The sequence below is a fragment of the Kwoniella europaea genome, chromosome 1 (genome assembly GCF_036810445.1).
Source record: "Kwoniella europaea PYCC6329 chromosome 1, complete sequence".
Lineage (NCBI taxonomy): Eukaryota > Fungi > Basidiomycota > Tremellomycetes > Tremellales > Cryptococcaceae > Kwoniella > Kwoniella europaea.
In genome coordinates this window covers 16,279,651-16,305,760 of record NC_089487.1, presented here as the reverse complement: position 1 = coordinate 16,305,760, position 26,110 = coordinate 16,279,651, and the positions used below count along the sequence as shown (strand labels likewise).

The window sequence follows — 26,110 nt, the reverse complement described above, 5'->3', positions numbered from 1 at the left end:
AAATGAGTCATTTCGTCAATGAGATGTGTACAAGTGACTTGTAAACAAAATACAACTACGTATAGGATATAATAATCGATGCGTGGTATATACAATGTGATGGAACGGACCACATATACAAACGAGTATCCGATGGGTTGGAACAGAAACAAAACACCCAAAAAATGAAAGGCTATCACCGAATACGCCCTGAAACTCCTTTGATCTAAGTACCTTTCCCGTAAGTTATTGTTGACCTTCACATTTACTCTATCTTTAAACACGATGTCATCCCTACCATCACTTCTCCTTCTTCTTGTCCTTTTCCTGTATTGGCTCAACATCAAGCGAGGGAGGTAAAGCTTTTCCCATAATCTATCCCCGTCCACTGATCAGCAACTGTACGCCCTCATCGATTTGAAGGGAAGTTATTACTTACAAGACACTGCTTGAGCCAATGAATATTACACAGTCTATCTTCCTCAGAGCTAAGCCATGTAGGTATTATCTTATCTTTATATTCCCTATCTTCAAACAAGATATAATCCCATTTATCATCTTGAATAGTCGTTTCGCTGGATTTGAAATTCGGGGTAAGTAGGATTTCCTCTACTCCCATTGAATAGGCGCACACTGGTATCAATCGCTAAGTATCAAAGTCAAGGTCAGCCTCAAAATCAGATTCAAATATTTCGTTCCATTGATTAGATGAACATGATCGGACACCCACTTTTAGACTATCGTATTTGGCTGAAGGGAGTACGAAAAGAACCTTCTTGCCTTTCAAAGGTCTACGAATCGGCCCAGCAATATGGGCCTCCCATCCATCCTCCCCCCAATGGGTATCGACCACTTGCGACATGTAATGTTCTACGTAATTTGAGAAACCGGGTGAAATAAGGTACGATCTCCAATCCACCTTCTGTAATACAGATCAATCAGCGAAATCTCTACAAGGACATGACAGCTGAAGTGGGATCTGGCATACCTCATTCTGATCCACTATATCATCAACAAACCGCGAACTCAAAACTGGTATACCCTTAGCAAGAGCAACCATAACTTTCGGCGTGATGATCGTTCCCTCTTTCCCTTCTCCCATCAAAATGACAAATGGCGTTCCAGATAGATTTTTCGAAAGCCCACATTCACCAGGTGAAGATCGATCAAACAGTTCTTCCCATGAGCTCGCAATCTGACCGCCGTGCGAACGAATCGCACCCGTTATTTCAGCTTGATCATCTGGGAATCCTCTTGTGAGAAGGAACAGCGTTCCTTTGAGGGTTTCAGAGGTCAATCGAGTAGGCGAGACGGATCGTCGGGATACAGCTGGCGATCCATTACCATAGCCATTAACACGTTTGACAGGTGATCGAGGAACTGAAATTCGTCTTGTCATCCTATCTACAGCAGGTCCAAATATCCCATTTGGCTTTTTCGCTTCCTGATGAGGATCTTCGAATAACCGATCACCAAAAGAAGCGTGAATGACCTTGTTGGTGATTCCAAATAGATTTAATTTTACTCTACCTAATTTCACTCCTTCCATTGTACAACACTTGACACCTTTTAAATCTCCATCCCAATCTTCAGCAACCTCAAATTTCGGTGGAAATGCACTTTCCGTACAAGCTTCTAGACGATCACCTTTTTTCAGTACAAGCTTACGCATCTGGTCAGGCTTTATATGATCCCTCTTCTCCCCATCTTCGAAATTCACTTTGTACGCTTTTCCAGTCCAGGTGGCTTTACCAGGATAGTATCGTTGGAAGAAAGCTGCCAATACAGGAATGGGCTGAGGTGTGACTGTAGCCTCAGAGGCAGTTGAGACTGTTGGAGAGAGTCGAGCGACAAGGGCGTTGGTTTTTGCCTTCTTGGTGATTGGCGGTCTACTCGATGCTGTACTGCTAGGAGCCGAAGCATTCGCTTTACCTTTCCCTTTCTCTGTTTTGATCTTGATCTTCGGTAAGAGACTCGGCTGATATGTATTATCTTCCAAATCTTCAGGTGCAGAAGAGCTGCTTTCCCCGTCGGATGATAAGGAGCTTGAACGAACAACTGGCTTTCGCTTTCGTTTCAAAGACGGAATGACCGTGGTATCTGGCGTGGCAGCGGGTTTGGAAGATGTGTTTGACGCAGCGTAGGTCTTCTTTCTTTTCTTGTTTGCCGCCTCAGGGCGATAAGTATGGTCCTCCTGGTCTTCCGGGGCGCTGCTGCTGTCCGTGCTAGAATCACTGTTATACCCCACTGGAGGAGTAGATGAGATCCTCTTTCTCTTGTTGCGATTGGTATATTGTCTCGGAGACACCTTGACGGGTCTAGCTGGTGGTAGGGCTGGACTATTTTTCTGTGTTTCTTCCAGAGCAGTTGGCGATGCAGGAGCATCCGATTGCCTGGCAGCTTCTAGTGAGGGAGACGATGGTGTAGGAAGGGGTCTGAAAGGCGATGAAGGATTTCCAGGAGGTGGAGTGAAGACTCGATTCAGTCGCTCGCTGGGACTACTAGCTACTCGATTGTTTGATGATACGTCATCTGTAGCTTTATTCCCGATCGAACTCGATTCCTTGTCCAAGCTATTCTTGAGAGTTTCCTGCAGAGCAGGTGGCTCTGAGCTAGTCCGATGAAGAGATAACTGCTCGAAAGGCGAAGAGCTTAGCGGGGCGAGAGCAGCTTCCGATAAATTTGGTTTGGGTGGAAGAGCGCTGGCCCTCGGGGGCAATACCGTTGGAGGCAGGTAAGTTGGTGGGTCGAATTTGACACGACTAGCGAACGAATCGTGGTCGACTTTAGGTTTACGTGAGAGCTGTCGATGGGACGGCACGACGCTGACCTTCGAAGCAGTAGATATATTTGACACGGCTCGTGACAAGATAAGACGAGGAGGAGATGGTGACTTTGGATTTTCATCATTATCAGTCTGATCCCCATCGATTGGTTGTTCTGGCTCATTATGCTGTGTCTCGTCAGGCTGAGTCGGCTCATACGCCACTTCTTCCGTTGACTCTTTATGTAGCGAATCGATAGCCGAAGAGCTAGGCTGTTGTATCGCCTGAGTAGCGGCGAGAGGAGGTAATGATGGCTGAGATTCAGGATATCCAATATATCCTTCCTCTGTATCTGAGAATAGATTACCGTTGTCAATGTTTATCTGCTGCGATGGTTGTGATTCAAAGTCGGCGACTCGGTTGAATCGGGACTGATTACCGTTAGTCTGTAATTGTGATGAAAGTGGAGAAAGGTCGCCATTGGCATCGGCTTGTTTTGATAACATCGGAGAGGTTGAACCATGATGGTCGTCGAGATTTGTTGATGAGCCATTTGCAGGTGGTAAAGACACTGCCCAATTGATTGGAGCATCACCTTCTTCTTCTTCAGGATCATCCTCATCTGTATCTCCATCGTTCGTTTCGGGTACCTTAGGGCTTCTTGGTGGATGGTCCTCGATCTCTTCCTCTTCTTCAGTCGATATGGCGGAAGGCCCTTGCAGATTAGAGCGATCAGGAATAGTGCTAAGGTTATGGTGAGAAGTTCTCGCCATGATACCACTGAAGTGTTCGAAAGGGGTTCGTGGTTTAGTTATGGTAAACTCCTTCGCAAAGTCAGACTCCTCGCTCTCAAGTGATTCCGCTTTACCGTTTTGGTTTCTTGATGATGGAGATACCATGGGCTTGTCGAAATTCACAGGTGCTGTGTGAGCTTGGGTGATCTTGGTCAGATCGCCATTTCGTTGTTTCGACTTTGGAGTAAGCTTTTTCGGCGAGTATGAAGTAACAGCTCTAAGCTGACGAGTTGGGTTCGTCACATTTGGTATGGTAGGAGGTTGGGGAAGATCATGTGAACGAGAAGGAGGTGTAGAAGGAGGTTGAGATTGTTCTGGTGTCTGTACATGAGGAGTATAAGTATCCACTTCTGTCTCTTCTAGTCCACCTATACACCTGTTAGGAGCTGACTCTTCTGAATGATCCACATCCACCTCTGGATCTGGCGAGCTTCGTTGAACAGCCCGCGCAGGTGAAGGGGATTTGGTATTCCATTTTGGTCCAGGACTAGGTATCTCAGGGGAAGTTATCACTCCTTCTTCTGATCTTTCTCTGATATCCTGCAATCCCTCCTCTCTTGTGTTATTATGATCATTCTCCTTCTTATTCTGCTGTATTTGCGATTGAGTCCATCCTAAACCGCTATCTGCACTTTCCTCGACCAAGCTGCTTTGACCTTGTTGTCCAAGAGAGCTGGTTCCGGAGACAAGTGCGGACTCTTCTATAGGTTGTGAAGATGAAGGTCCAGAGGATACTAGACCAGTTGTGATTGGTGAAGAAGGACGGACCTCGATAGAGGGTTGCTGGGTGGATTCCTGAGTTTGAGATTGTGATTGTGACTCTGGAGGCATAGATGGTCTAATCCTAGGCCTAGAAAGCCTGAGATCGATTAACTTTGTGAGTGGAAGAACATGTATACGAAAGGGAGGAGGCACTCACCCTATTCGGCGACTTGTCATGAGCAAGCCATTGAGATTGAAGGAAGAAGGAAAGAGGGAGTTTGTCTGATGATTTGCCGAGTTCCCTGACGGATCGCGCAGGGCTAGCCAAGAGTTGGACCAGGAAGGAAAGTGATCTTGTTGGTTCGGGGGATACGAGATGTGTCTGTGATGGTGATGATGTTGGACCAGCTGAGCTGACGAGAGCCAGATGGAGATGCAGTTTCAACATCAACATCAACCATCGACTTGAGTGGACCTCTGAACTCATCTCACCGGATATTCCGACTCCGGCGGAACTCGCCGAGATGCAGACATGAATACCCTTATCAGTCCAAATGAGTGACGTGGATTTACATCTGTTTTGTTTCAGCCTTCGAACCACGCGACGGTCTTCGAGCTCAGGTCGATCAAAGAATCAAATCAAAACAACAACAAAGATCATCATCTCTCCTTTCTCTCTCTTCCTTCTTCTCTTCCACACCAATCTCAACTTGACTATCCTCCAGTATCATTGGTGCATTACAAAAGGACAATGCCGATCGCTGTACCTGTATCCCCATCGAAGCTTGACAAAATGGATTCTATACCTATCACCAAAGTCGCTCAACAGGTCGAAGAGACGAATAAAGTGCTGGGAGCAGGTGGGAAAGAACTGCCTGCGCCGTACAAGTGAGTCCGTCATCACTGAAGATTCTGATTTGAACCTGAGCTGGTATTTACAATCGATATAGATCAACAGGTAACGAAGCTTTGGATACATTGGCTTTCCTTCATTTACTGGAACAGCTGAAAGTGCAGAAACGATCAGGGTGGATAAGAGAGGGTGTGAGCTTTTCTTCCCGTGCTGTTCTTGCACAGAGAGCTTCAGCTGACTCATTGTCGTTCGTGCATAGGTGAAAGAAGCAGAAAGGTCAGTTGAATGATGTTTCAAACCGTATACTCGAAGCTGACAGGTTGTTCACGCGGAATAAAGTATATCCGACCATATGTGCAGGATGGCTTTGATGGCTATGATGATACCACAAGATCCCACTCGACCGCTGGATATACCACGATGTGTGATGGTGAGTGACAAAGCTTAGCTAAGTTCTATTGTTGCACTCCAGGGTATAGCTAACACATGTACTTGCGATAGATGGCCTTAGTGCACGATCTAGCTGAAGCTCAGTAAGCTGTCTTCCTTTGGGCCGCCCAGTAATAGTCTAGCTCATATACTAAATGTACAGTGTCGGCGATATAACCCCCGTCGAAGGCGTGCCGGCTCATGTAAAGCATCAGTTGGAGGAAGAAGCGATGGATTCGTTCTTGAATGAGATGCTCGGAGGGGAAGGCAATAAGGATGCCAGAGAGAGATTCAGGTCGTTATGGGATGTGAGTGTATCAGCTGTGCCTATGACGTACATCGCAATATCAGGAGGAAGCTGATCGTGTTGATATGATACAGGAGTACGAGGCTAGGGTAACACCTGAATCGAAATTGGTCAAAGTGAGTTGGACAACAAATATGGTTTCTCTCGAAACATAGACACTTAGCTGAAATTATGAAATAGGATTTGGACAGGGTGGAACTCGCTTTACAAGCAGTTGAATACGAGCGAAGTAAGTTTGTGACACATATACACTATACTTCTAGTATTCTTCAAAAACCCTAATTGATTTCCGTTATAGGTCAAGATATCCAAACTCTCTCTCCATTCTTCGTAGGCTCAATACCTAATCTCGAACATCCTGTTATACAGAAATGGGCAGAAACACTCATGGATGAACGAAGACAGCTTTGGGCGTCTCGAGGAAGGGAGAAGGAAGAGCAGGATGGTTTAGGAGGAGCCAAAGTTGGTGATAAAGTGAAAAAGGTCAATGGGGTATAAGGCTGCGGGGTATTGTTGAATATCCTTTTTAGAGATGAGACCAATCAGTCTCGTCTGTTGAACAACGATCTAGAGGGGTAAATTATCGGATGGATGATTACACATTTAGTTTGTGTTTGTGTGTATAAGTAGAGCATATTTCATTCAGTCATTCATGCATCATATACCCATGGTTTCCAATCTCATATATCCGAGATGCGAGGATGCATTTCTATACAATATCAAAATCCTCATCTCAAAAATACAAAAAGTACAAATATTACAAATATCAAACAAGAATATGCAAGAAGAAAATCTAGAAATACAATCTCTGAGCGACGGATTGGGATGTTTCCTGAGGACAATAAGGGCATTTCACTGTTCTGCGGCTGCGAAAGTAAGGTCAGAATTAGCCAGATACATATATAAATCATATATGCTTGATGATTGTTGGTGAGAGGTTCTGCTAATCTTGTATAGCGACGGTCCACTTACCCTCCTTTCAGTAGTCTGTTGAAACTCTCTTCAGCAATGACATGTCCGCAAGTCAATATCTTCGGTGGGTTCGTGTCCGTCGCCTGCTCTTTCGATACGGGACAAACGAATACTGAATGATATCGACGTGAGGGCGGTAGGGGAACTTCCATCTATGAACAAAAAGTACAAGCGTATCAGTACGAGAATTTTTTGTCTGGAGCCAACAATCCACTTACAGGCAACTCGTCCCATTTCCTAACATTACCCAGATGTTCACCCATTACCCTCCTCGCTTTTTCGATCTTATCCAATGTACCACCTCTACTTCCCAATTCTACTGTGACCTCCAATGGATCCTCTTTAGACCACTGATACCTCCTGCAAAATTCATTCTGAAACATTTTCGCTAATTCTTCCAATTCCCCTTCTCCCTCGGCATCGGCCTCATCCTCATGTACACTATGACCATTCAATTTCTTTCCTGTGGACTGACCGGTATATAAACACCCCGTTATCAATTTGAGTACCGGTTGACTAGGTAGATAACCCATCATGTACTGTTGAGCATAACTTATAGCTTCACGCTTATCTTTGATCGATCGGAATACTGCCCGATGCAGATGGTACGGTAATGATGAGGGATGAGGTGGAGAAGATAGGAAAGTGGAATTTTCAGAACACCATTCAAGGGCTGGTTGAAGGTTGGATGATCGGATTGAAGTTAGGATATACTGTAATTGAGTGGATAGCTCTCGTTTCGATGGGAGGTAAGAAAGGGATGTTTCCTGTTTTGATTGATAGAAAAGTCAGCGTCGATACACGAACTATGAGATATGTGAGAACTTCATACGGGGATATTCGAAATCGTGTAGATCATAAATCACTCACCTCTTCCATAGCTTCTACAGCATCCCATATACCCCTCCTACCCAGCGATTCTAATATAGCTCTATCCAATGCTTCTGCAGCTTCAGGTTCCACGAATAATGGTGGATCAGAGTAAGCATCACTTATCTCTCCTAGAATCGGTGGGAAGGCCTATACACCATCAGAGAACATATCACAAATCAGTGCGTGTTCTATCGATGGACCATTCATAGTTCACCCTTCTGCTGGTCTGAAGATATATGGGATTTATCATCACACTCACCTTATCGACTTCTTTTCCCACATTGCCCAAGGCGCCATACCACCCTTTCAAGCCCTTCTCCACCTCTTTCTTACAATTTTTGACATTCTTCTGTAGCTCCGTGATCACCACTTTGGGATCTTCCCCTGAGAGTATACGTGATTTGGCATTGGTGAATTGCACATCGATGAGAGCGTTGAGTGGACCGGAGGATGAGGTGGAAGTTGAGGAAGAGAGTGATTCAAGGGCTGACAGGGCTGTTGATATGTCCATGCTGGTCTAGTGTGTTGAGCTGTATATGTATGGTATGACCAAGTGAGATGTGATTTGATGAATGAGTTGGGTGAATCAGAAGGAGCTACTACCCGGTAACTGTGGTGGGGTATGCGATATGCGGTGACGAGATAAGGGTGTGCTTGGAGTGACGTGTCATTATTTGCTGGTTGATTATCAATCCGTTGGTACGTGCCTTGCCACTCACCTTGAAATCTTGAATTCGACAACAATTCAAAAACATCGATGTCGGGTTATCAACATCAGACCAATATCATCCATCACCATCAGGTCATATACAAAATACAGTCTCAAGAATAGCCTCTTCAATCACCTCTACTTCGCAGCCTCAGATACAAAAAGCAAACTCGTCTCACAATGTCTCAACAAGCCGATCGATACTCTCAGCAGAACCCCAATCCCATGCCCGCCAGAAATATACCTAAACCTCCCGAGACTATAGAATATATCTGTGGTGGTGAGTTATCCGTCTACTTATGAGGATTATGAGAACATCCAACAAGAGAGGCAGTGATTCATCCCGAATTATACTTGAGTGCTGGATCAATATATCATTCCTTCGAAACCGCTTATTCGGTCAAACGATCATTGATGCTGATTAATCCACCTCAATATAGATTGCGGTGCGAAAACAGCGATGAAGACTTCCGAGTTGATTAGGTGTAGGGAATGTGGACATAGAGTGATGTACAAGCCAAGGACAACGAGAAGTGAGTCAAAGTTATCAAGCGGGAACAATCCCTTGTCGCTGTGCTGCTCCATGTTTTGTTGCTGACCATATCTCATCTCGCAGTCGTAAGTCTCCCCAGCCGCCTCTTTTTAGGGATCATCATATGAAGCGTATTGACTTGTTTCTCTGAATCTTAGGTCCAATTCGAAGCTCGTTAGAGTATGAAAATCAAGCTGTATTGAGCGGTAGGACGGGGTACAGGGTAGTTTGAGAGTTACTTTTATCAGCATCATCATTTCGGTTCTTATCATTGTTATATGTATACTTACGTCCATGATAATATCTACACATAAGCCTGATGTTGATTTACTGACGACACATTCAGTGGCGATCTGTGCTTGCATCCATGTCACTCAAGTGTGTTGCTCCTCATTTCCGTTTTACTGCAATCTACTTACATTCTTTTCACTCTATTGCTAAAGATCTTCGAGTGATACCGAAACAAACCTCGATCTTTGAACGTCATCTTCTTACTGATTTCTTCCTCGCTCCCTTGGATCGTCAATACGAGCTTCGGACTGGCAACCCATCATCGTTCTTCAATCATGACGGGTGAAGTAACATCTCCAAAAACACCCATTCTCAACCGTCCTTCCAAGAGGCCTCATCCCTCATCCAACTCTGATCTGCATCAACCCGATGATCCACTTGGGCATTCTCCCGATACGAATCGTCCGAATGGAAAAGCTCGAAGGATTGAATCTGCACCTGGATCTGCCCAGGCCCTCAATCCAACAAAGAAGAAGATCTCATCCATGGACGATTTATCAAAGTACCTGAACGAGGCGCAAGCAGAGCTCAAATCGACTCGAACGAAGAAGGAGAAGGAAAGTAGATTTATGAGGTTGACGGAGGACTATCAGGTGATGAAGATTCACTTGATAAAAGAGAAGATTCAAAACACCACGTTGATCAAGGAGAAAGAGACGTTGGAGATGGATAATAAGAGGTTGAAAATGGAGCTGGAAGAGACCACAGCAAGTGCGAAGAAGGTTGATTCGGAGATGAACGAAAGAAAGGGCGAAGACGAAGATGTAAGTGTGTATTTGACTTTCGTTTAGAAGTCATACCCTTATAAGATTGATATGTGGGGTGGTTGCGGATAGGAGGAAAAGATTCGCGAATTGGAAGAACAACTTGCCGAAGAAAAGCTTTGGAACGTAAATCATCGGAAAGTTTTACATAGTCGATTCGAAACGATAAACTCTCTCGGACACCGACTAAGATCCAAGGATGAAGATTTAGAGAAGTTGAAAAATATGATTGAAGAGAAAGAGAAGACTGAGGGTGCGTTGAGAGAAAGAATCAAGAACTTTGAAGATAAATTACTTGAGATTAGAAGAAGGGTGTCATCGGAGTGGAAGGAAAGATGGGGTGAAACCGAGAAGTCACAGTAAAAGGGTTGGGTTGTTGAGAATTGTAGGCAGATAGATAATTCACAATTTTGACGAGATGACTTTTCATCTTGAGCCCTTCATAATGATTCTGTTGATAGCCAATTCATGATTAACTTGCGAGATGTCTCAACGAGTGCTTCGACCATCGTATGATATCTTTGATATACAGATATTATATACTAATATAGTAGGCTTGTGGCCGCATTCCCATTATCAACAAAAAACACTAACGAATTATTCAGCACAGACCTCCAATGCAATTGTCATAGTGGCAGTTATCCCTTCTCAGATTATTGGCCTGAGCTTTTTCCTTCCTTCTTTTTTCTTTCGTTCCTTCCTTCTCATCTCTCTTCTTCTCGCCCAACCTTACTCTGTGTTGCCTTCAGTCTTCGCTTTCATTCAACCACCTGTAGGTCTATGATTACACCTTCCTCTCATACAATTAACAATTTGATTATTCCCCTTTGCATACCGCAGTATAACGATACTGTGTCGCAAGATGGTCAATATCGATTCCCACTTTTGTTCTCCTCCCGATTCTCCATCATGGTATCCCGGGCTCAATATTCTCAAACGATCCTTTGGATGGTCCGACAATGATGATGATCATGAACATCAATCGGCTTTGAAGAGTAAACGATCTCGATATCAAAGCTCTAAATCTTTTTCATCGACATCAACCAGACTACCTTCGAAGCAAGTCAACTTATCCAGTGTTCGCAAGGAATTACAACATGCCGAATCGCAATTAATCCAAAGTGGGAAAATCACCGATCACGCAATTGATCAATACAAACTAGCCAAAAGGGATGAAAGGAAGATGAAGAGAAATATGTTGAAAGAGAGATCGATGAGGATGGAATTTTGAATGGAAGAGGAGTGTTTGGAAGTCACTGTCGAGCATATACAAGGGAGGCTGGGAGAGAGGGAGGGGATGATTATATTGTTGTGGGTAAGGTGGTTTCTCTTGAAGTGAGTCTTTTGGTCATTGAACGCTGTGATAAACTGCATTAACTGAAGAGTTTGTATTGCAAAGAATGATATTCTCAAATCGAAAGAACATAATGACATGATCATTGTGGAGTATGAGAAGAAACTCAAAGGTTTTGCTAGATCAATGTTAGAAAAAGATGGGATCCTAGATACTGCAAATGACAAAATCAAAATTCTAGAAGTGAGTATACTGTTTTCAGAAGTACAACGATATATATTGTATAATGCTAATATCCCGTAACTATACTCATTTGCCGTCTTTAGACTGATATTCAGAAGATGAGTACTGACACCGAACAACTCAAGTCGAGAACCATCACCTCGCAACCAACAACCTGATATCTATCCATCAACAAGGGATCATCGAGATAAACGATAAATATTCCAAAGAGATCTCGAGCAAATATAATCATATCACAGAACTCAATGTTTCGATCGATGAATATAAGAAAAGTGAGATCGAATCGAAGGGACATAATGCGAATTACAAGAAGTTTATGCAATAGACTAACTCCCGCTCGAGTGAGTTATGTGTATGGCTACATTCTGATTCTATGAAACTCGTCATATGCAGATCATATTTTATGATGTGGCTGCGTAATGATTGATGCTCGGCTTCGTGTTTAGTTATATAACCCCTATCATCGTCTTTATCATCTTTCGGTCTGTACATGTACTGAACTTGGGTCGAGAGCGTGCGATATCCTGAGTGACATATACACGTTGTATTGACTGTGAAAAGATACCATTTGGCACCATACTTCTGTGCGAAAGTTGTACTGAAAATTGATAATGAGTCTCCCGATTTAGTTGAAATATTAGATAATTATTGACCTCACGAAAAGCAAAATGGGCCGATTGCGCTTGGATCTGTCAATCCCGTATTGTTGCAGACATCATCCTTTCATGATGGCATGATTATTTTTTAATCATATTCGTTGTCTAGTTTACTGTCAAGTTCTTGTCATCTTGTCAGCTAATAACATTGCAATAATTCTTGAGATAGACACCTTATATCCTATCATCCTGGCACACCTTCCTAAGCGTACTACTACAAAGATGGAAGCGTTAATTCGACCATCATCACCTCCCAACCAGGGATCAAACACCATTCAAAAGAAATGGCATTGAAATATAGTTGAGAGATGAACTGAGAAGACTTCGGAGGGAGTTGGCATCGATCAGAGAGTCTGTTATGATGTAATGATGTGTCAATAGAGAAAACTGTAAATAGTGAAGTACTGTATTGGACTTGAACGATACTCCTTCTTCCAATCAAAAATAACTGTATATATCTTACTAGCATGAGGGGTACTGTAGGAACATTTGTAAACTTCAAACCTAAACCATATGTATACCATATACCGTCAATCATATAACATATCGTAATATCATACTGTAGTACATCAACCGTATATTTATATATTACACTTTATACAAAATGTATTCAGCCAGAGCCAGAATCTCAAAATGGTAAAATATATCAATCCGTATAAACACAAAAAAATCCCGATTACAATCGTACTTCAGAAGCAAATTTCTTTTCAAACAGGGATCCATCAACTCGATAAGTCTAAGTTTTAGTCTTTCACATGACTCTCCTTGCTATCCGCACCTCGCACCTGATAACCCACCGTGAATTATGGACGGTGTCCCTCAACCCAAACTCGATCTATCTCTCGGCGGCCTTCTCCCTCCCATACCTCCAGATCCAGCATTACTAGCTACACTCGTACTCGTACTCGTGCCAAGCGGCAGGATGACCCATCCCTTCGGAACTCCTCTTCTAGCTTTCACAATCTCCGCTTTCTTGATCCTGGCAGCTTCTCGAACTTCGGCCATACTGATTCGTGGATTGAGGGTTTTCCCTTGAGATGGAAATATAGGTTCGGATTTTCTTGGTTTGTACTTTTTCGTTTTCGTTTGCGTTGGAGAAATCGACATGTTTAAAGGTGAAGCTTCAAGTGCAGGTATAGGTTCAGATCTGCGTGGTTTCGCCTTCTTCGCTGTGATCGATGGTACAGGGGCCGGTTCAGATTTCCTATTTTTCTTCTTTGCGATAATACTACTATCAACGTCCAAAGTTGACACTTCACTCTTCCTCTTCTTCCTATTTGTCATTGAGGACGAGTCTACAGAAACAGAAGCAGTACTACTAGTCACTGGACCGATGACCACATCGACGGAACTCTCCGAGGGAGTTTTGAGAGTTACACTTGATTGCGATGAGACTGGTCCAGAATCCGATATAATAGATGGCGTATCTTCCATCAACCCCATCACGGCGGTACCACCTTGTAAAGTCATATTCATACTCGTATTCTTTCTGATTTTGGATGTCTTCTTAGTAGATTTCTTGATGGTAAGAGTCTTCGCTTTGTTGGCCAACTCTGCTGCTAATCCTTTAGCAGTCTTCTCGCCCGCTTTCCTACCCAAGAAACCGATACAGTTGGGAGCACCACAATGACACTTGGTACGAAGTTCGTCGGACTGGGCAGCAACTCCGAAAGATTCGAAATTGTAGTCGTAGAAGAGCTATAAGGGTATAATATATGAGCATTAGCGTTTATCGTCAACAGGACGAAGAGCTGGATATCAATGCGGGTGAATGTTTGCTGAGACGCAGCAAAGTCGAGATTGTACAACTGTGCATCACGAGATCGAGACCATCCTGCACTTGTTGGACGGATATCCGATCAGAAGAAATCTCACTCACCTCTTCGCCCGCTTTAATATCCCTCAACGCCCACATCCCGACTTCGTATTCCTCCAGCCCATCACCCGCAATCTCAAATTTCCTCACTTCCAAATTTGGTGCGCATCCATGGTTGATGAACCTTGCGTCGTTCCCTTTCATCCCCTATAGGAAAACAAAGTAAGACGAGCAGATGTCAATGACTGTCGCGAGATCTGATGATGTGCTAATATTTCAGTTCCCTAGTCTGACTTACAGCATCGATAACTTCATCCTGATCATAGGCTAATGCATAAAAGTTCTTAGTCCCCTTGTACTCATTTTGTATACGTTCCATGAAGGTGCTATGATATCATAAATCAGACCCTCTATATCAGTTCAGGATCTGAATCCGACTCACTCTATTGTTATTACCTCGCCTCTATAATCCATAACGAAATCACCTTCTTTAACATCCTGAGTAAGCACGATTCCGAAACCTCTTGAACCGGTCTTTTTACAAGCGTATGAACAATAATAGATCAGCTTCTTGAGATCAGGCCCAACCCAATTCCAGAAGGGTCAAACTCACGTAGACTACCTTATAGCTCGCCGCTTTCCTCTTCCTCAAAGTCTTGTTCGTACATTCATCACCTGCAGGACAATCTTTCCCACAGAGATAACTCATTAATCTATTTATACATTGATCGGAACATTTCGACTCTGGCGAACATTTGCATATCGCATGAAAGTCCGTTTGATACTTTTGTCGTTCTGGGTAGATGTCTGAATGCGGGAAAGATATAGTTAGCACAAATCGTCCAATCAGTCGTGCCCAATCATGAATGAGGTATAGGAAAAAGAACAGAGACACAATTCCTAATCGTGTATTAAGTACGACATTGACTGGATGATGGGATGAACAAGCATGAAGGTCTGCGATGATCAGGATACGGAGCTCTAAGACTCACTCTTACTTATTTTCGAATAAGCCATAGGTTTTTTCTTCCCATCCAATTTGCCATCCAACTTCTCTTTCATGATATTATACGGCAACGTAAATTCGTGCTCCTGGTTGAAGAAGAGATCATATCCATGATCATAAGGTAGAGGTGGGAAAGAGACAGAGACCTTTTGTTCGTCCTTCGAGGCAGAAGCGTTCGTTTTCTTGGTCGTGGTGGTGGTGGTGGTGGTAGAGGAGGATGAAGCTTGTTTACTCCTCGTACTTCGTCCAACCGGTATATCTATCTTCTTACTCTTACTCTGATTCTTGGTATTTTTACTCTCGGTTTTGCGTATTGACAATATTTTGTTATGGAGTTGTCTCGTAGATGGTGGGTGGGGATCTTGACAATAGAAACCAGCTGTCATATATTCCTTCTTTAATGGTTTACTACTACTACTACTACTACTACCACCACCACCACTACTAATACTACTTTTGACTGTTGACTCTGAATCTATCTCGGGCTTCTGATGTCTCTGTGATTGCTGAGATTTAGATTTATAGGTCGATAATATACGTTTGGAAAGTATCTCTTTTGTAGCTTTGATCGATTTGGCCGTAACCACTTTGTGTTTCTTCTTTTGAACTATAGTCTTGGAAAGTGTAAAGCTCTTACTCCTAGTTGTATTCACCACCTTTGAGCCGGTCTTAGTCTTCGGTATAGCCTCCTTCTTGCCTTTCACTGATCTAGTTGTTTCTATCACATTCTTTTTCTTATCCTTATCCTTATCCATGTCGTTAGGCGTTGCTTTTGCTTTTGGTATTTTCGTGAGCGACTTCGTGATCCTCGATGAGACCGAGACCATACGAATCGGTTTGTTGTCCATCCCAATGGCACTATTCTTACTAGACCTAGCAATACTCCTTGTACTCCTACCAACAATCGCTTGAGCTTTCGATTTCGCCTTTGAAGTATATACTTTGACTTTCTTATAATCACTATCCTTCTTCTTCTCCACACCAGTTGTTTTGCCGGTACGAGTATTCACCTCTGGCTTGTTACTCCTCAAAACCTTGGTTACCTCTTTACTCTTCTTGATTGGTACTATCACCTTCCCTTTCTCCTGCTTCTTCGCAATATTATCATCTTTGACTATTGGTAATTGTATATCCAACCTGGATTTGAAAAACGTTCTTTTCTTTTTCTTCAGGTCTGGTTGTTTGATAGGTGCCATGGCGACTATCCCTACCAAGTATCTTCAAGTTCCAAGATCAGGGTGTCCCAGGTAGAAGTCGGAGGAAGATATGTCGCGGATGAGACCGGGGGATCTGAGTGATCAAGAGAGATAGATAATAAGATGTCAAATGGATGTGAAGTAAAGGAAAGTGAAAAGCGCGTCCTGTCGAACGAGAGTAATGTTGATTTGTTTACACACCCAGAAGACGTTACGACGCGTCTAGATGAGGTGCATGTATATGTATTTGGAATGTATGGGTTTTCTCAAGTATCCAAGCACAAAGTTTTATTGAGAATGAACCCGAGATTGACATAGATAGTATACGATGAGTAAGAAAAGGAGGATACAGAAAGAGGAAGTACGAATAAATGTTTTGATGTTGAAGTTGGGTGCGGGAACTGAACGTAAAAACAAATCACGACTGGCACTGACTGACTGACTGCCGTTATCTTCGTTTTGCCTTACAACGTGGCAATGGATGATACCAATACATAAAATGTGATACCAACAGATACATCTCTTCTTTTACCCGAAGCACGCTGTCTATAGATACATTCAGACCTATCCACCCCATTGGAAGTGGAATTTCTGACCACCACCACCACCGGGGAACTGACCTCCAGGGAAGCCACCGCCCTGCTGGAAGAACTGGAATGGCATACCACCACCATGATGAGCAAATGGATTATGGCCCGCACCTTGATGGGGATCATTCGGATCATCACCATTGTCATACCTGGCTTTGAGCTCTACTCGAATTCCGAAAAACAAACGTCAGCTTCTACTTACACATATGTGTGTTCAGATCTTAGCATGACTGGACTGACCTGGATCCGACAATACCTCGTATGCCTCATTCAACGCTGCCATCTTCTCTTCTGATCCACCGACATCAGGATGAGCTACCTTGGCTGCTTTTCGGCTGTGTACGTAAATAGATTGTCAGCTGATCATCCAGGTGTGCGTAGTGCATACCAACTTACAATGCCTTTTTGATTGTTCGCTCATCTGCATCTCGGGGTACACCAAGGACCTGCATTGTGTAATTGTCAATATATACCTCTGCATAGGTAGATAATTCCCCACTCACCTTGTAATAGTCTTTCTGTCTGGATTGTTTGAGCAACCGTTGAGCCTTCTGCACCCTGTTCAATACCTGAGAATACCTCTATCAGCTTTAGATCCTTGTTTCACGGCAAAGGTGTTATGAAACCATGAACAGGTCTACTGCCAAATCCATGTAGAAAGAATGACGACTCACATCCTGCCTTGTTCTTCCAGTATTCTCAAAAGCCCTCTCCAATACCCTAACGGCCTCCTCGTAATTCTCATCTTTCAACAACTTCTCTCCTCTAGCTATCAATCCCTCAACATTATTCTCGTCCAATTCAAGCGTTATTTCACACCATTTATATCTCTTCTTATTCGAAAGATCACCCGTACCTATAAAAGCCTTACATGCTAATCCGTAAATCTCCAATCTCATCTCTGACGTCTCCTTAGGTCTAAACTTCTTATCCAGATATATCACACCATCCTCATTTGGTTGCATAGCGCTGTCTAAAGCGGTCTCAAATCTTTCTAATAAACCTGATTCACCCTCGAAAATCTTGATGGCTGATCTATACACATTCCCTTCTACGAAATTACGTATCTTCGCTAGATCTTTATCGAAATTCTTAATTAGTCGATGAAGTTTCTTGCACGATTTGGAATCTGGATCGTAGTGCAGACATTGCTTGATATGCGATATGGCCGAATCGGATTTAAGTAAGAAGTAGGATATGTAAGTTAATTTCACCGGGTATAGTGTGGATGAGGGATTCAACGATGCTAGTCGACTAAAAACATTCAGAATCGTAATTAACACACAGCACACAGGTTACATGAAGTGACATGAAACACTCACCTCAAATCACCATAGACAGCTTGCACGTCACCCAACTCAGTCGCACATTCCACCCTCAACTCTCTCAGTTCAGCCGAATTCGGTCCAACTTCCAGAGCCTTTGTAGCGTGATCCACACATACATGCCATTCTTTGTTCTTCTTAGCTTTGTGTGCTGATTTACTAGCTCCAGCGGCGAGTTTAACCGAGTGGATCTATGACAACTTATTAGTAAACTCGAAAGTCACACGGTGTCTATGAAACGTCTCACCAATTCCTCTGATTCATTATCCGATTTACTCTTCCCGTAAGCCTTGAGCTCGCTTTGAGCCTTCTCGAAGTCTCCTTCTTTAGCTAAGATCTTGGCTTTTTGCAAGTGTGCCTAAAGGTGAGATAAAAGGATATATGTTTAGCAGATGACATAGTACATTGGCGATTCTCAATATAGCTGAGTGTTGATGGGAACAAGGAAAAAATAAGAAGGGGGAGAAGATGGATACAAATGGGAGGGAGCTGACAGATAAATGGTCAGTCTCCAATACTTACCTGAGCAAAGGAAGGGTTGATCTTCAATATCTGATCGAAATCATCCAATGCCGCACTATGTCTACCGGCTGATAGATATGCCGTCGCTCGTTTATAGTAATTTACATAACTTGTTGGATCGAGTTCTACGAGTGCGCCCAAGCAGAAAAAGGTATCTTCAGCTATCTAGATAGCTAGATTCAAGGCTCGCGTATACACTCACCTATAGCTTCACCATATGCCCTTGCAGCTTCTATATACGACCCAGCAGCTAAGAGTTTGCCTGCATCCTGAGATATCTGACTGGCTGTCCGGGATGATTCGGCTAGTGCTGAGCTGGCGAGGAGAAGGACGGGAAGGGTGAGGTAAGAGGTGACTCGCATTGCGAGGGGGATCGAGCGAGTATGTAGCTATGAGTGGTTGAGAGGATGCCTATGTGTGTGGTTGCTTGAGTCAGGTATAGGTGTATTGCGGGTGATTTAGTGAGGGATGGTAGAAGATGTTCACTCGTAAATTCCAGTAAAGTCTTAAGAGGTGTAGCCTTCCAGCTCATCATACACGTCTATCCTTGTCAACAAATACACCGACAACCTATATTTTCCCCTCACTTAGGCTTCCTTATCAAGTCATTCACCGGGGGTGGAGGTTGACCACTTTAGACCACTCCACTACTCTTACGTTTTACGTTGACAGATAACAGTCACCTTATGGTGTTACCCGAGTATCCAGTCAGTCATATGACTAACGCTCCTCAGATAGATATACACCGGTAGACACTTCGAACACCCAACTCATCTCTTTTTCTTTCTTTCAGCTTATCCTTACTAACTATTACTACCTGGACTCACAGACAAATCAAGATGCACAACCTCCCTTCTTACTGCCACCCTCTGCTCATCGCCAAGACCCTCTCCAACCTAACCTTCGCGGAGATAGCCACCCAGATCGACAAACCGGAAGTATGGACTGCATCCCTATTCTATGGGCAAGCAGTAACTGATGAAGAAACAGCAGAGAAGTTATACAAGGTATTAGGGGAGAATTCTTTCATTGCTGAATATAATCATAATTACCTTACTGGTCCAGGAGCGAAAATGACCAAGGAGAAATTTATCAATGGGTTGATTGGAAGGTCTGAGAGCTCTTTGGGTGTTAAGGGACTAGTAGATAGAGAGAAAGGAATGGAGATGCCTCCTAAGGTATGTTCGTCATGATCATGGGTATAGCCAGTAAAATATCCACTTATGCTAATACTTGTTTATGGCATTGATTTAGGATCCGGTTTTGTATAGATTGTACGAAGTTCTACTAGTTTATGGATACTCTTACAAGGCCATCATCCAAGAGAAGGTGAGTATATCATCACATTCATCAGCCAACTATTGTGGGAAATGGAATATAGAGTTGATATGTGATGGACGAACAGTTCGGTGACGGCATCATGTCAGCCATCGGTGAGTCAGCTTCACCATTCTCACTTTCTTGCAAAGCATCGATGGGATTACGATCAAGCTGACCAATTGCTTTCTTGTAGATTTCAGAACTTCCGTAGAAAGGAAGCCAGATCCGAAAGGTGATAGAGTAGTAATCACCATGGACGGAAAAGTGAGTTGGCTGAGCATGATCGGCGAAACTCATTCATAGTAATCTAGGTAGGCAAAGAGCTGATGTTTGACTTGAACCTGCTTAGTTCTTATCTTACTCTTCGCCTGAAGCTTGGAAAGGATAGTCGGTACTCTCGATAGTGCTGTATATATCAATAAGATGAGCTTCGTTGACGTCAATTGTATGATAAGGGAACAGAAAGAAATGAATGAAACGCATGTGCGTATAAATCAAATTCTATCCCGCACGGTATATCACTCTGCATAAATAACCAGATCTATAAGCATAAGTATAAGCAATCAAGCCAAATCAAAATCAGATTATATATAATGTTTAGATATTTCCTTCTCTTCTTCTTCCAGATCTCATTTTAATCTGTCATCCAGTCTTCAATCAAGAAAGCGCCTTGCAGATTTCAAAAGATCAACCATCAATCGATCTTGAAGATCCATTTCACGATTTACGCAGCAGCACCGGGTGGAAGTTGACCTTGATAAGGTGACAATTTCTCATTAACTTGTTGTCCCTGACCTTGAGCATTCCCTTGATGTGTGTAAGGAGTGATTATATGGTGAGGTTCATCAGGCTCACCTGTAGCTTGTTGACCAGCTGGAGCGGGAGCTGGTGCAGCGTAAGCTTGTTGAGCGTTCGATTGGTAGGTATGTTGGCTGCCGACATTGGGTGTGGTCGTGGTCATAGGAACACTTGAGGAGATCCCTCCTTCTGTACCTGCCTTGTTGGTCGAACCTGGAGCACAGTAGGATACGAGCTGGTTGAAAGGTGTTCGCCATGTGGGGTAGTCACCACCGAAATGTTTGAGGGTGTAGATGACTTCGAGAAGGAGGATACCGAGGACCTGTTGGATGATTAGGACTCTAGTCAGTGGGGGATTGTTCAAGGGGTGGAGGGTGTGTTCGAGAGAAGAGGAGGAGAGGGAAGTGATGGCGACGCGAAGGGAGAAACGAGTATGGTAAGTATACACCTACAAGGAAAGTCATCACCCAGCCTAGTCCTACAGCGGCGTTACCAAGACTATACAAGGTAGCGCCTGAGTCAGTCGTGTCCTATGGTTTGGAAACTGCAGATGAGGGACTCACGAAGCCCAAGTATCTATATCATCCCATCGTGAGAAAAAGGAAGCTTCGGTTGAAAGCGCCGCGGTGGAAGCTGTTCGATAAATGTTCAATTCACGTCAGCTCAGTTCCTTCTTCACCTTTCTCATATTTGTACAGATTTCTTTCAAGGATTGCGGGATGGTACAATACTCACCAAGGAAGTAGATGAAGAAAATACCAAACATTATGGTATCGACCATTACTGAGATCAGGATGTGGTCCGGGAAACGGAAAATGAAGAATAGGCTATAAAAAGGGTTCGTCGCGATCAGCAATTCAATCCTTAGTTACCATCTTCCATTAGGACAGGATATTCACCATTGGAAACAGCACAGAAAGGAAGTTTCATAGACTTACGCTACACCAAGGTAAATGAGGAACAATATACCTCCCGCAATCAATGCATTTCCAGCTGCGAAGTTTGAGGCGTTGACTGGACCCGAGCCGACTATTCCATATATCATCTGATGGTCAACTTCTATCACATACTCTCCCACATGGATGATACGGATGATTGGTAACTACATTAGTGAGAAGGAGGTATGACTCACAGTAAGAGTTTGATTTGGAGATGAAAGCAGCCGACACAGCAAATAAGACTAATGACCAAAACGCAGCGAAACCTTTCAAGGAGGTAGTGAGGAGTGGGATGAACGACATGGTGGTTTTGTTGATGTGACCACTTTCCTACTATGGAGGGTGTTGCGTTGTGAATGAACAAGAAGTAGTATGTCAAGTGAGAGATGAGGAATGATATGGGATATTGATTCGTACACGTTGTAAATGTTTGTTGACAGGATGGGTGATTGATCTGGTTGATCAATTTCTCCTTTTCCCCATTTTATATACGTTGCTCGTATCCTTTTGTCCTTACTGTACTGCTCTCAGACCATCCTTTGAAACGTGATCAAGCTTTTCGTTGTCAATTTCGGCCGTTCTTTGCCATCCCACATCCGATCTAACTTTGTCATGATTAACTTCTCTTCTTCATCTCTCCTCTTCCTCTGCTATACAAGGTGAGAAGTCGACTCGTTTCATACTTATAAGCTGTGTACCGAAACATTCCTTCTTCTCAGGTCAGGTGTTTGTTTTATCTAGTATAGCAAAGGAAGAAGGTACCGCTATTTTCAACTCAACTTGTTCGGTTGAAAAGCAACCATCCAAGCATCCGAGCCAAGCTTTCATGCTTTTGCGCACTGATAAACAAATTAAATTTCTAGGCACGGGGGGATGACGCTAGAGTAGATCTAAAGAGGATGCCAAGGCATCCGCAAGGGTAGAGATAACTTAGGGATACGCCACTTTCATCTTACGAATCTTGCCCTAATCTATCTTCCCGAGGTTATTTCGAAGATCAAGTTATTGACTCGAGTATTTGTTTCTTATTTGTATCCGAGAGAAGATGAAGGAGTAGATAGAAATGGTGCGCAATATATACATGTTATATATATATCTGCTACACATCATGACTTCTTTGTAAGGTATAGCTGCTGATCCGAGATCGCTGCTGTCTTGCTCATTGTCTTCATCCGCTCACCGCTCTGACAGCGAGAGGATGGTTATATAATCATGAGATGAATAACTCTCTGTCATTCATACTCATAGCTGGTGTGATACGGAGGAGTTTCAGAAGAGAATTGCCTTTGTTGATTGACACTTGATACTTGAGGGTCAATGCGCCCCAGGTATATAAGATCCCACAGATGACATTCTTGACGAGAGCGCACTGTACAGCCAGTTTGTCGACAGCAGACAGTATCAAGCTGATTAGAATCGCAGTTTTAGAAACAGTGCCAATACCGCATATGGCCTTCCATTTTCGATGTTATAACGGTCATTCTCATACTGAACATTACTTCTTCAATACAGCTCCAGGCGTATCAGGAAATTCATATTGAATATTGCATATCAAGCACAAAATTGGGTTAGATGGGATTAATGTGACACTTCAGCTAATCACGGCTTATCGCATTCCCAACAATCTCTCGCCTTTCTCACTTCCCAAATGAACTGCATACCAGCTCTGTCCAACTTCATATCAAGTATCGGGTACTGTCAGAACATCATACCATCTCTTGAAAGTCCCTAAGAATAATCAAAAGAATCAAGCCATCAAACAAAACAAAAAACCTTGAGGATAATCTGAACCCTTCCTCCACCTCTTTCGATGATCTACGATGACATCGAGAGCATTTTCGTGGTCAAGAGTGCCCCATGGCTTAGTGGTTACGGCATCCGACTGTTAGGATATGCAATCGGGGGATCGGTGGTTCGAACCCACCTGGGGCAGGTGAGACCTTCCTTCAAAGAGGACTGAAACGAAGATAAGGGTACTTTTTGTAAGATGTACCTTACTTGTGCGGAGCCTGTCGGGCTTTGAGGTTTATGTCGGTGGTCGCCTGTCAACCATGCAGCCAATTGGGAGACTCAGTGTATACCGAAAGGTGTGTGTAGTAGAGATCGCTAGAGGAGACGATGGGAAGGGACTAGAGGTACCCACCAAAACTCACGAGGAGTAACGTGTCAGAATGTAACTCGCTCTCTTATACTGATTCACAATACGCTTGCTTACAGCATAGTATAACTGAGTTTCTCCCAGAGATTGTACTGGCGACGCCATGATATAAACCCACTTAGCAAATGGAGTACTTACAGTACGACGTCCACCTGCTAAACCTTACTTCGTTTCAAACAGTATTGAGACTTCGTAGTCTCTCTTACAATGGTGATCGCTTGGGTCTCTCTTAAGAACGGATCGCACATCAATCGGGACAAATTTACAGACATGCTGGCAGAAGGGCAGAAGGGGTTTTCGATTGCGCCAGGTGACCATGTTTCTCGACGGAGTATATTGCATCATAGGCTAATTTCGGTATCAAAGAGATTTCAATCATTTAAGAAGAGGATATATATATAAACACGTTAAAAGGGTCATTAGATAATCGATGATATAACACGTCAAAAAAACAGAGGGAGAGGAGATTGAAATCGTAAAGCTATATCTAGGTTCTAGGCAGAAGCAGTAGCAGCAGATTGTTGGTTCTTAGCTGAAGATTCTTTCAAAGCTAATAATTGTTTGGATCGGAATGATTCGTAATGGATTTGAGCGGTAGTTTCAATCAAGTCTTGTAAGTGGGTTCTACAAAATCACCAAAAAGACGATTAACAATTCATTGTAGAGAGATAGTTGATATGGTATGAGGTACGGTACTCAGGACTCACCTAGTAAGGAAGTTCCTTAGGTAGATGAATTCACAATGATTCTCATCTTCTACATTGATGACACCCCATCGGTTCTTCCTTGCTCTGACGGGTTTACCGTCGATGATCACTGATTTCTCGGAACCGACGATGGCGAATGGGAGCATATCCTATGAGGATTCAAGTCTGTTAGCAGGTGACCAGGGGAAAGCAGAATAGTATGGTTAAGAGGTGGAGGAAGGTAAGGTGTTTGATCTGATTCCTATCAGTAATCCAACACTCACCCGGATCCTCTCGTTCAATTGTAATTCCTCTTCGTCCAATTCATCAGCATCGAATGGGTATAATCTGATTTGGTTGAATTGAAGTTCTGCCATTACCTATCGACGTCAAGTAAGCTATCAGCTACACACCAGGGCAAAGGTAGCATGACTTCAATTACCCTTTGTTTGAAGATGGCTCGTTCTTCCAAAGTCAATGAATCTGACTTGGCAATGACAGGAACGACATTGACCACTTCAGCAAGTTTCTTAAGGACGACTATGTCGATCTGATCAAGTAGAAAGAATCTCAGTGATGAGTTCATCATCTCAACATAACGTTGTGGGGAGTGCCAACTCACAGGCTTGAGGGTATGTCCAGTAGGATTGATGAAGAACAAACAACAGTGAATTCGAGTGTCAGGGATAAATCGATCTCTCATCGCGGTGAGCTCTTTCCTCAAATAAGCTGAATGTTGGTCTTTGATCTGTACGACAATAGAACGGATAAATCAGTATGAATGTAAGATAGATAGATAAGGGGTCACTTACATATTTAACGATGGGGTCCCAACATCCTTCATTATTCACATTATCACCGTACCCTGGTGTATCGATGATATTCAATTTCAGCCTTACGCCGTTCTCAACAATGACTACATCACACCGTCAGCTTCAAACTTAAGATTAGTACGTGTCAGATAGCTCACCATGAGACAAAGCGTGGATTTCAGTAGTCTGCTTTGGTTGAGTATCAACCTCTGTTCTACCTTTCGAGTCGATCAGGTGAGAAGCGAAGAGTGTGTTGATCAATGTAGATTTCCCCAATCCAGTTTGACCTACAACCATCGCGAAAGAGGTCTAAGCGTTGTGCACTCTGCCGAACAGTGAAAGGGGGACTCACCAACTACCATAACGTTGAATTGGAATCCTCTCTTAAGTAATTTGTGCTCGATTTGACGTGTGATAGCTACCAATCAAGAATGGTTCACGATCAGCTCAGTCGTACATCATGTCGTTTGCCAGCTGAGCCATCCTTTGAGAGGTACACTCACAATCAAAACCGACATATTGAGCTGCACTAATCTCTTCGGGTTGAGAGGATACCAATGAAGCAGCCATCTTGTGCGTATGCGTTCGTAAAGGGATGGTCTATGGGAGTCAAGAGTGTGTGTGGTAGAGGTGTAGTTAAGCTGACGGGGGTGTATGAGTATGGAAATGAAGGTCGAATGGATGATGAGGTGAAGGGAATGAAATGGGATTGAGCACTATCAAAAGGTAACAAAGTAAGTAAGCACGGACGCTCTCATTCTCATTCAGATTCAACTCGCA

The 26,110-nt window shown here is 43.3% G+C and overlaps 10 protein-coding genes and 1 non-coding gene across 11 annotated transcripts; 5 read left to right on the top strand and 6 right to left on the bottom strand.

Moving 5' to 3' along the window:
- Positions 1-279: 279 nt before the first annotated feature.
- Positions 280-4,477, bottom strand: V865_006207 (uncharacterized protein; the record flags this gene model as incomplete). The annotated part of the gene is made up of 5 exons (XM_066229966.1): positions 280-354; positions 419-625; positions 710-901; positions 968-4,388; positions 4,458-4,477. The coding sequence occupies 5 exons, from the start codon at positions 4,475-4,477 to the stop codon at positions 280-282; spliced, it is 3,915 nt and encodes a 1,304-aa protein (XP_066086063.1).
- A 514-nt stretch (positions 4,478-4,991) lies between these two features.
- On the top strand, positions 4,992-6,327 carry V865_006206 (uncharacterized protein; the record flags this gene model as incomplete). Its single annotated transcript, XM_066229965.1, has 9 exons — positions 4,992-5,128; positions 5,191-5,284; positions 5,353-5,369; positions 5,433-5,523; positions 5,595-5,626; positions 5,686-5,830; positions 5,904-5,945; positions 6,010-6,058; positions 6,128-6,327. 9 exons carry the CDS (start codon positions 4,992-4,994, stop codon positions 6,325-6,327), a joined length of 807 nt encoding a protein of 268 aa, XP_066086062.1.
- Positions 6,328-6,622: 295 nt separating this feature from the next.
- Positions 6,623-8,185, bottom strand: V865_006205 (uncharacterized protein; the record flags this gene model as incomplete). The annotated part of the gene is made up of 5 exons (XM_066229964.1): positions 6,623-6,695; positions 6,802-6,953; positions 7,020-7,568; positions 7,672-7,821; positions 7,934-8,185. The coding sequence occupies 5 exons, from the start codon at positions 8,183-8,185 to the stop codon at positions 6,623-6,625; spliced, it is 1,176 nt and encodes a 391-aa protein (XP_066086061.1).
- Positions 8,186-8,563: 378 nt separating this feature from the next.
- On the top strand, positions 8,564-9,147 carry V865_006204 (uncharacterized protein; the record flags this gene model as incomplete). Its single annotated transcript, XM_066229963.1, has 3 exons — positions 8,564-8,663; positions 8,824-8,916; positions 9,074-9,147. 3 exons carry the CDS (start codon positions 8,564-8,566, stop codon positions 9,145-9,147), a joined length of 267 nt encoding a protein of 88 aa, XP_066086060.1.
- A 334-nt stretch (positions 9,148-9,481) lies between these two features.
- V865_006203 (uncharacterized protein) lies at positions 9,482-10,333 on the top strand (the record flags this gene model as incomplete). Its single annotated transcript, XM_066229962.1, has 2 exons — positions 9,482-9,970; positions 10,043-10,333. The coding sequence occupies 2 exons, from the start codon at positions 9,482-9,484 to the stop codon at positions 10,331-10,333; spliced, it is 780 nt and encodes a 259-aa protein (XP_066086059.1).
- Positions 10,334-12,982: 2,649 nt separating this feature from the next.
- On the bottom strand, positions 12,983-16,181 carry V865_006202 (uncharacterized protein; the record flags this gene model as incomplete). Its single annotated transcript, XM_066229961.1, has 6 exons — positions 12,983-13,861; positions 14,043-14,186; positions 14,278-14,365; positions 14,422-14,513; positions 14,593-14,786; positions 14,972-16,181. The coding sequence occupies 6 exons, from the start codon at positions 16,179-16,181 to the stop codon at positions 12,983-12,985; spliced, it is 2,607 nt and encodes an 868-aa protein (XP_066086058.1).
- Positions 16,182-16,745: 564 nt separating this feature from the next.
- On the bottom strand, positions 16,746-18,980 carry V865_006201 (uncharacterized protein; the record flags this gene model as incomplete). The annotated part of the gene is made up of 9 exons (XM_066229960.1): positions 16,746-16,933; positions 17,012-17,106; positions 17,168-17,217; positions 17,275-17,340; positions 17,446-18,025; positions 18,094-18,287; positions 18,344-18,454; positions 18,619-18,743; positions 18,821-18,980. The coding sequence occupies 9 exons, from the start codon at positions 18,978-18,980 to the stop codon at positions 16,746-16,748; spliced, it is 1,569 nt and encodes a 522-aa protein (XP_066086057.1).
- Positions 18,981-19,457: 477 nt separating this feature from the next.
- V865_006200 (cyanate hydratase) lies at positions 19,458-20,326 on the top strand (the record flags this gene model as incomplete). The annotated part of the gene is made up of 5 exons (XM_066229959.1): positions 19,458-19,796; positions 19,873-19,947; positions 20,024-20,051; positions 20,132-20,202; positions 20,288-20,326. 5 exons carry the CDS (start codon positions 19,458-19,460, stop codon positions 20,324-20,326), a joined length of 552 nt encoding a protein of 183 aa, XP_066086056.1.
- Positions 20,327-20,662: 336 nt separating this feature from the next.
- V865_006199 (uncharacterized protein) lies at positions 20,663-21,977 on the bottom strand (the record flags this gene model as incomplete). The annotated part of the gene is made up of 6 exons (XM_066229958.1): positions 20,663-21,058; positions 21,189-21,234; positions 21,300-21,369; positions 21,472-21,563; positions 21,675-21,765; positions 21,869-21,977. 6 exons carry the CDS (start codon positions 21,975-21,977, stop codon positions 20,663-20,665), a joined length of 804 nt encoding a protein of 267 aa, XP_066086055.1.
- Positions 21,978-23,525: 1,548 nt separating this feature from the next.
- On the top strand, positions 23,526-23,607 carry V865_006198. Its single transcript has one exon. It is a non-coding gene; the product is annotated as a tRNA-OTHER (tRNA).
- Positions 23,608-24,326: 719 nt separating this feature from the next.
- On the bottom strand, positions 24,327-25,900 carry V865_006197 (uncharacterized protein; the record flags this gene model as incomplete). Its single annotated transcript, XM_066229957.1, has 9 exons — positions 24,327-24,456; positions 24,540-24,688; positions 24,803-24,898; positions 24,961-25,068; positions 25,141-25,266; positions 25,331-25,434; positions 25,489-25,617; positions 25,683-25,748; positions 25,834-25,900. The coding sequence occupies 9 exons, from the start codon at positions 25,898-25,900 to the stop codon at positions 24,327-24,329; spliced, it is 975 nt and encodes a 324-aa protein (XP_066086054.1).
- Between the last annotated feature and the right edge of the window lie 210 nt (positions 25,901-26,110).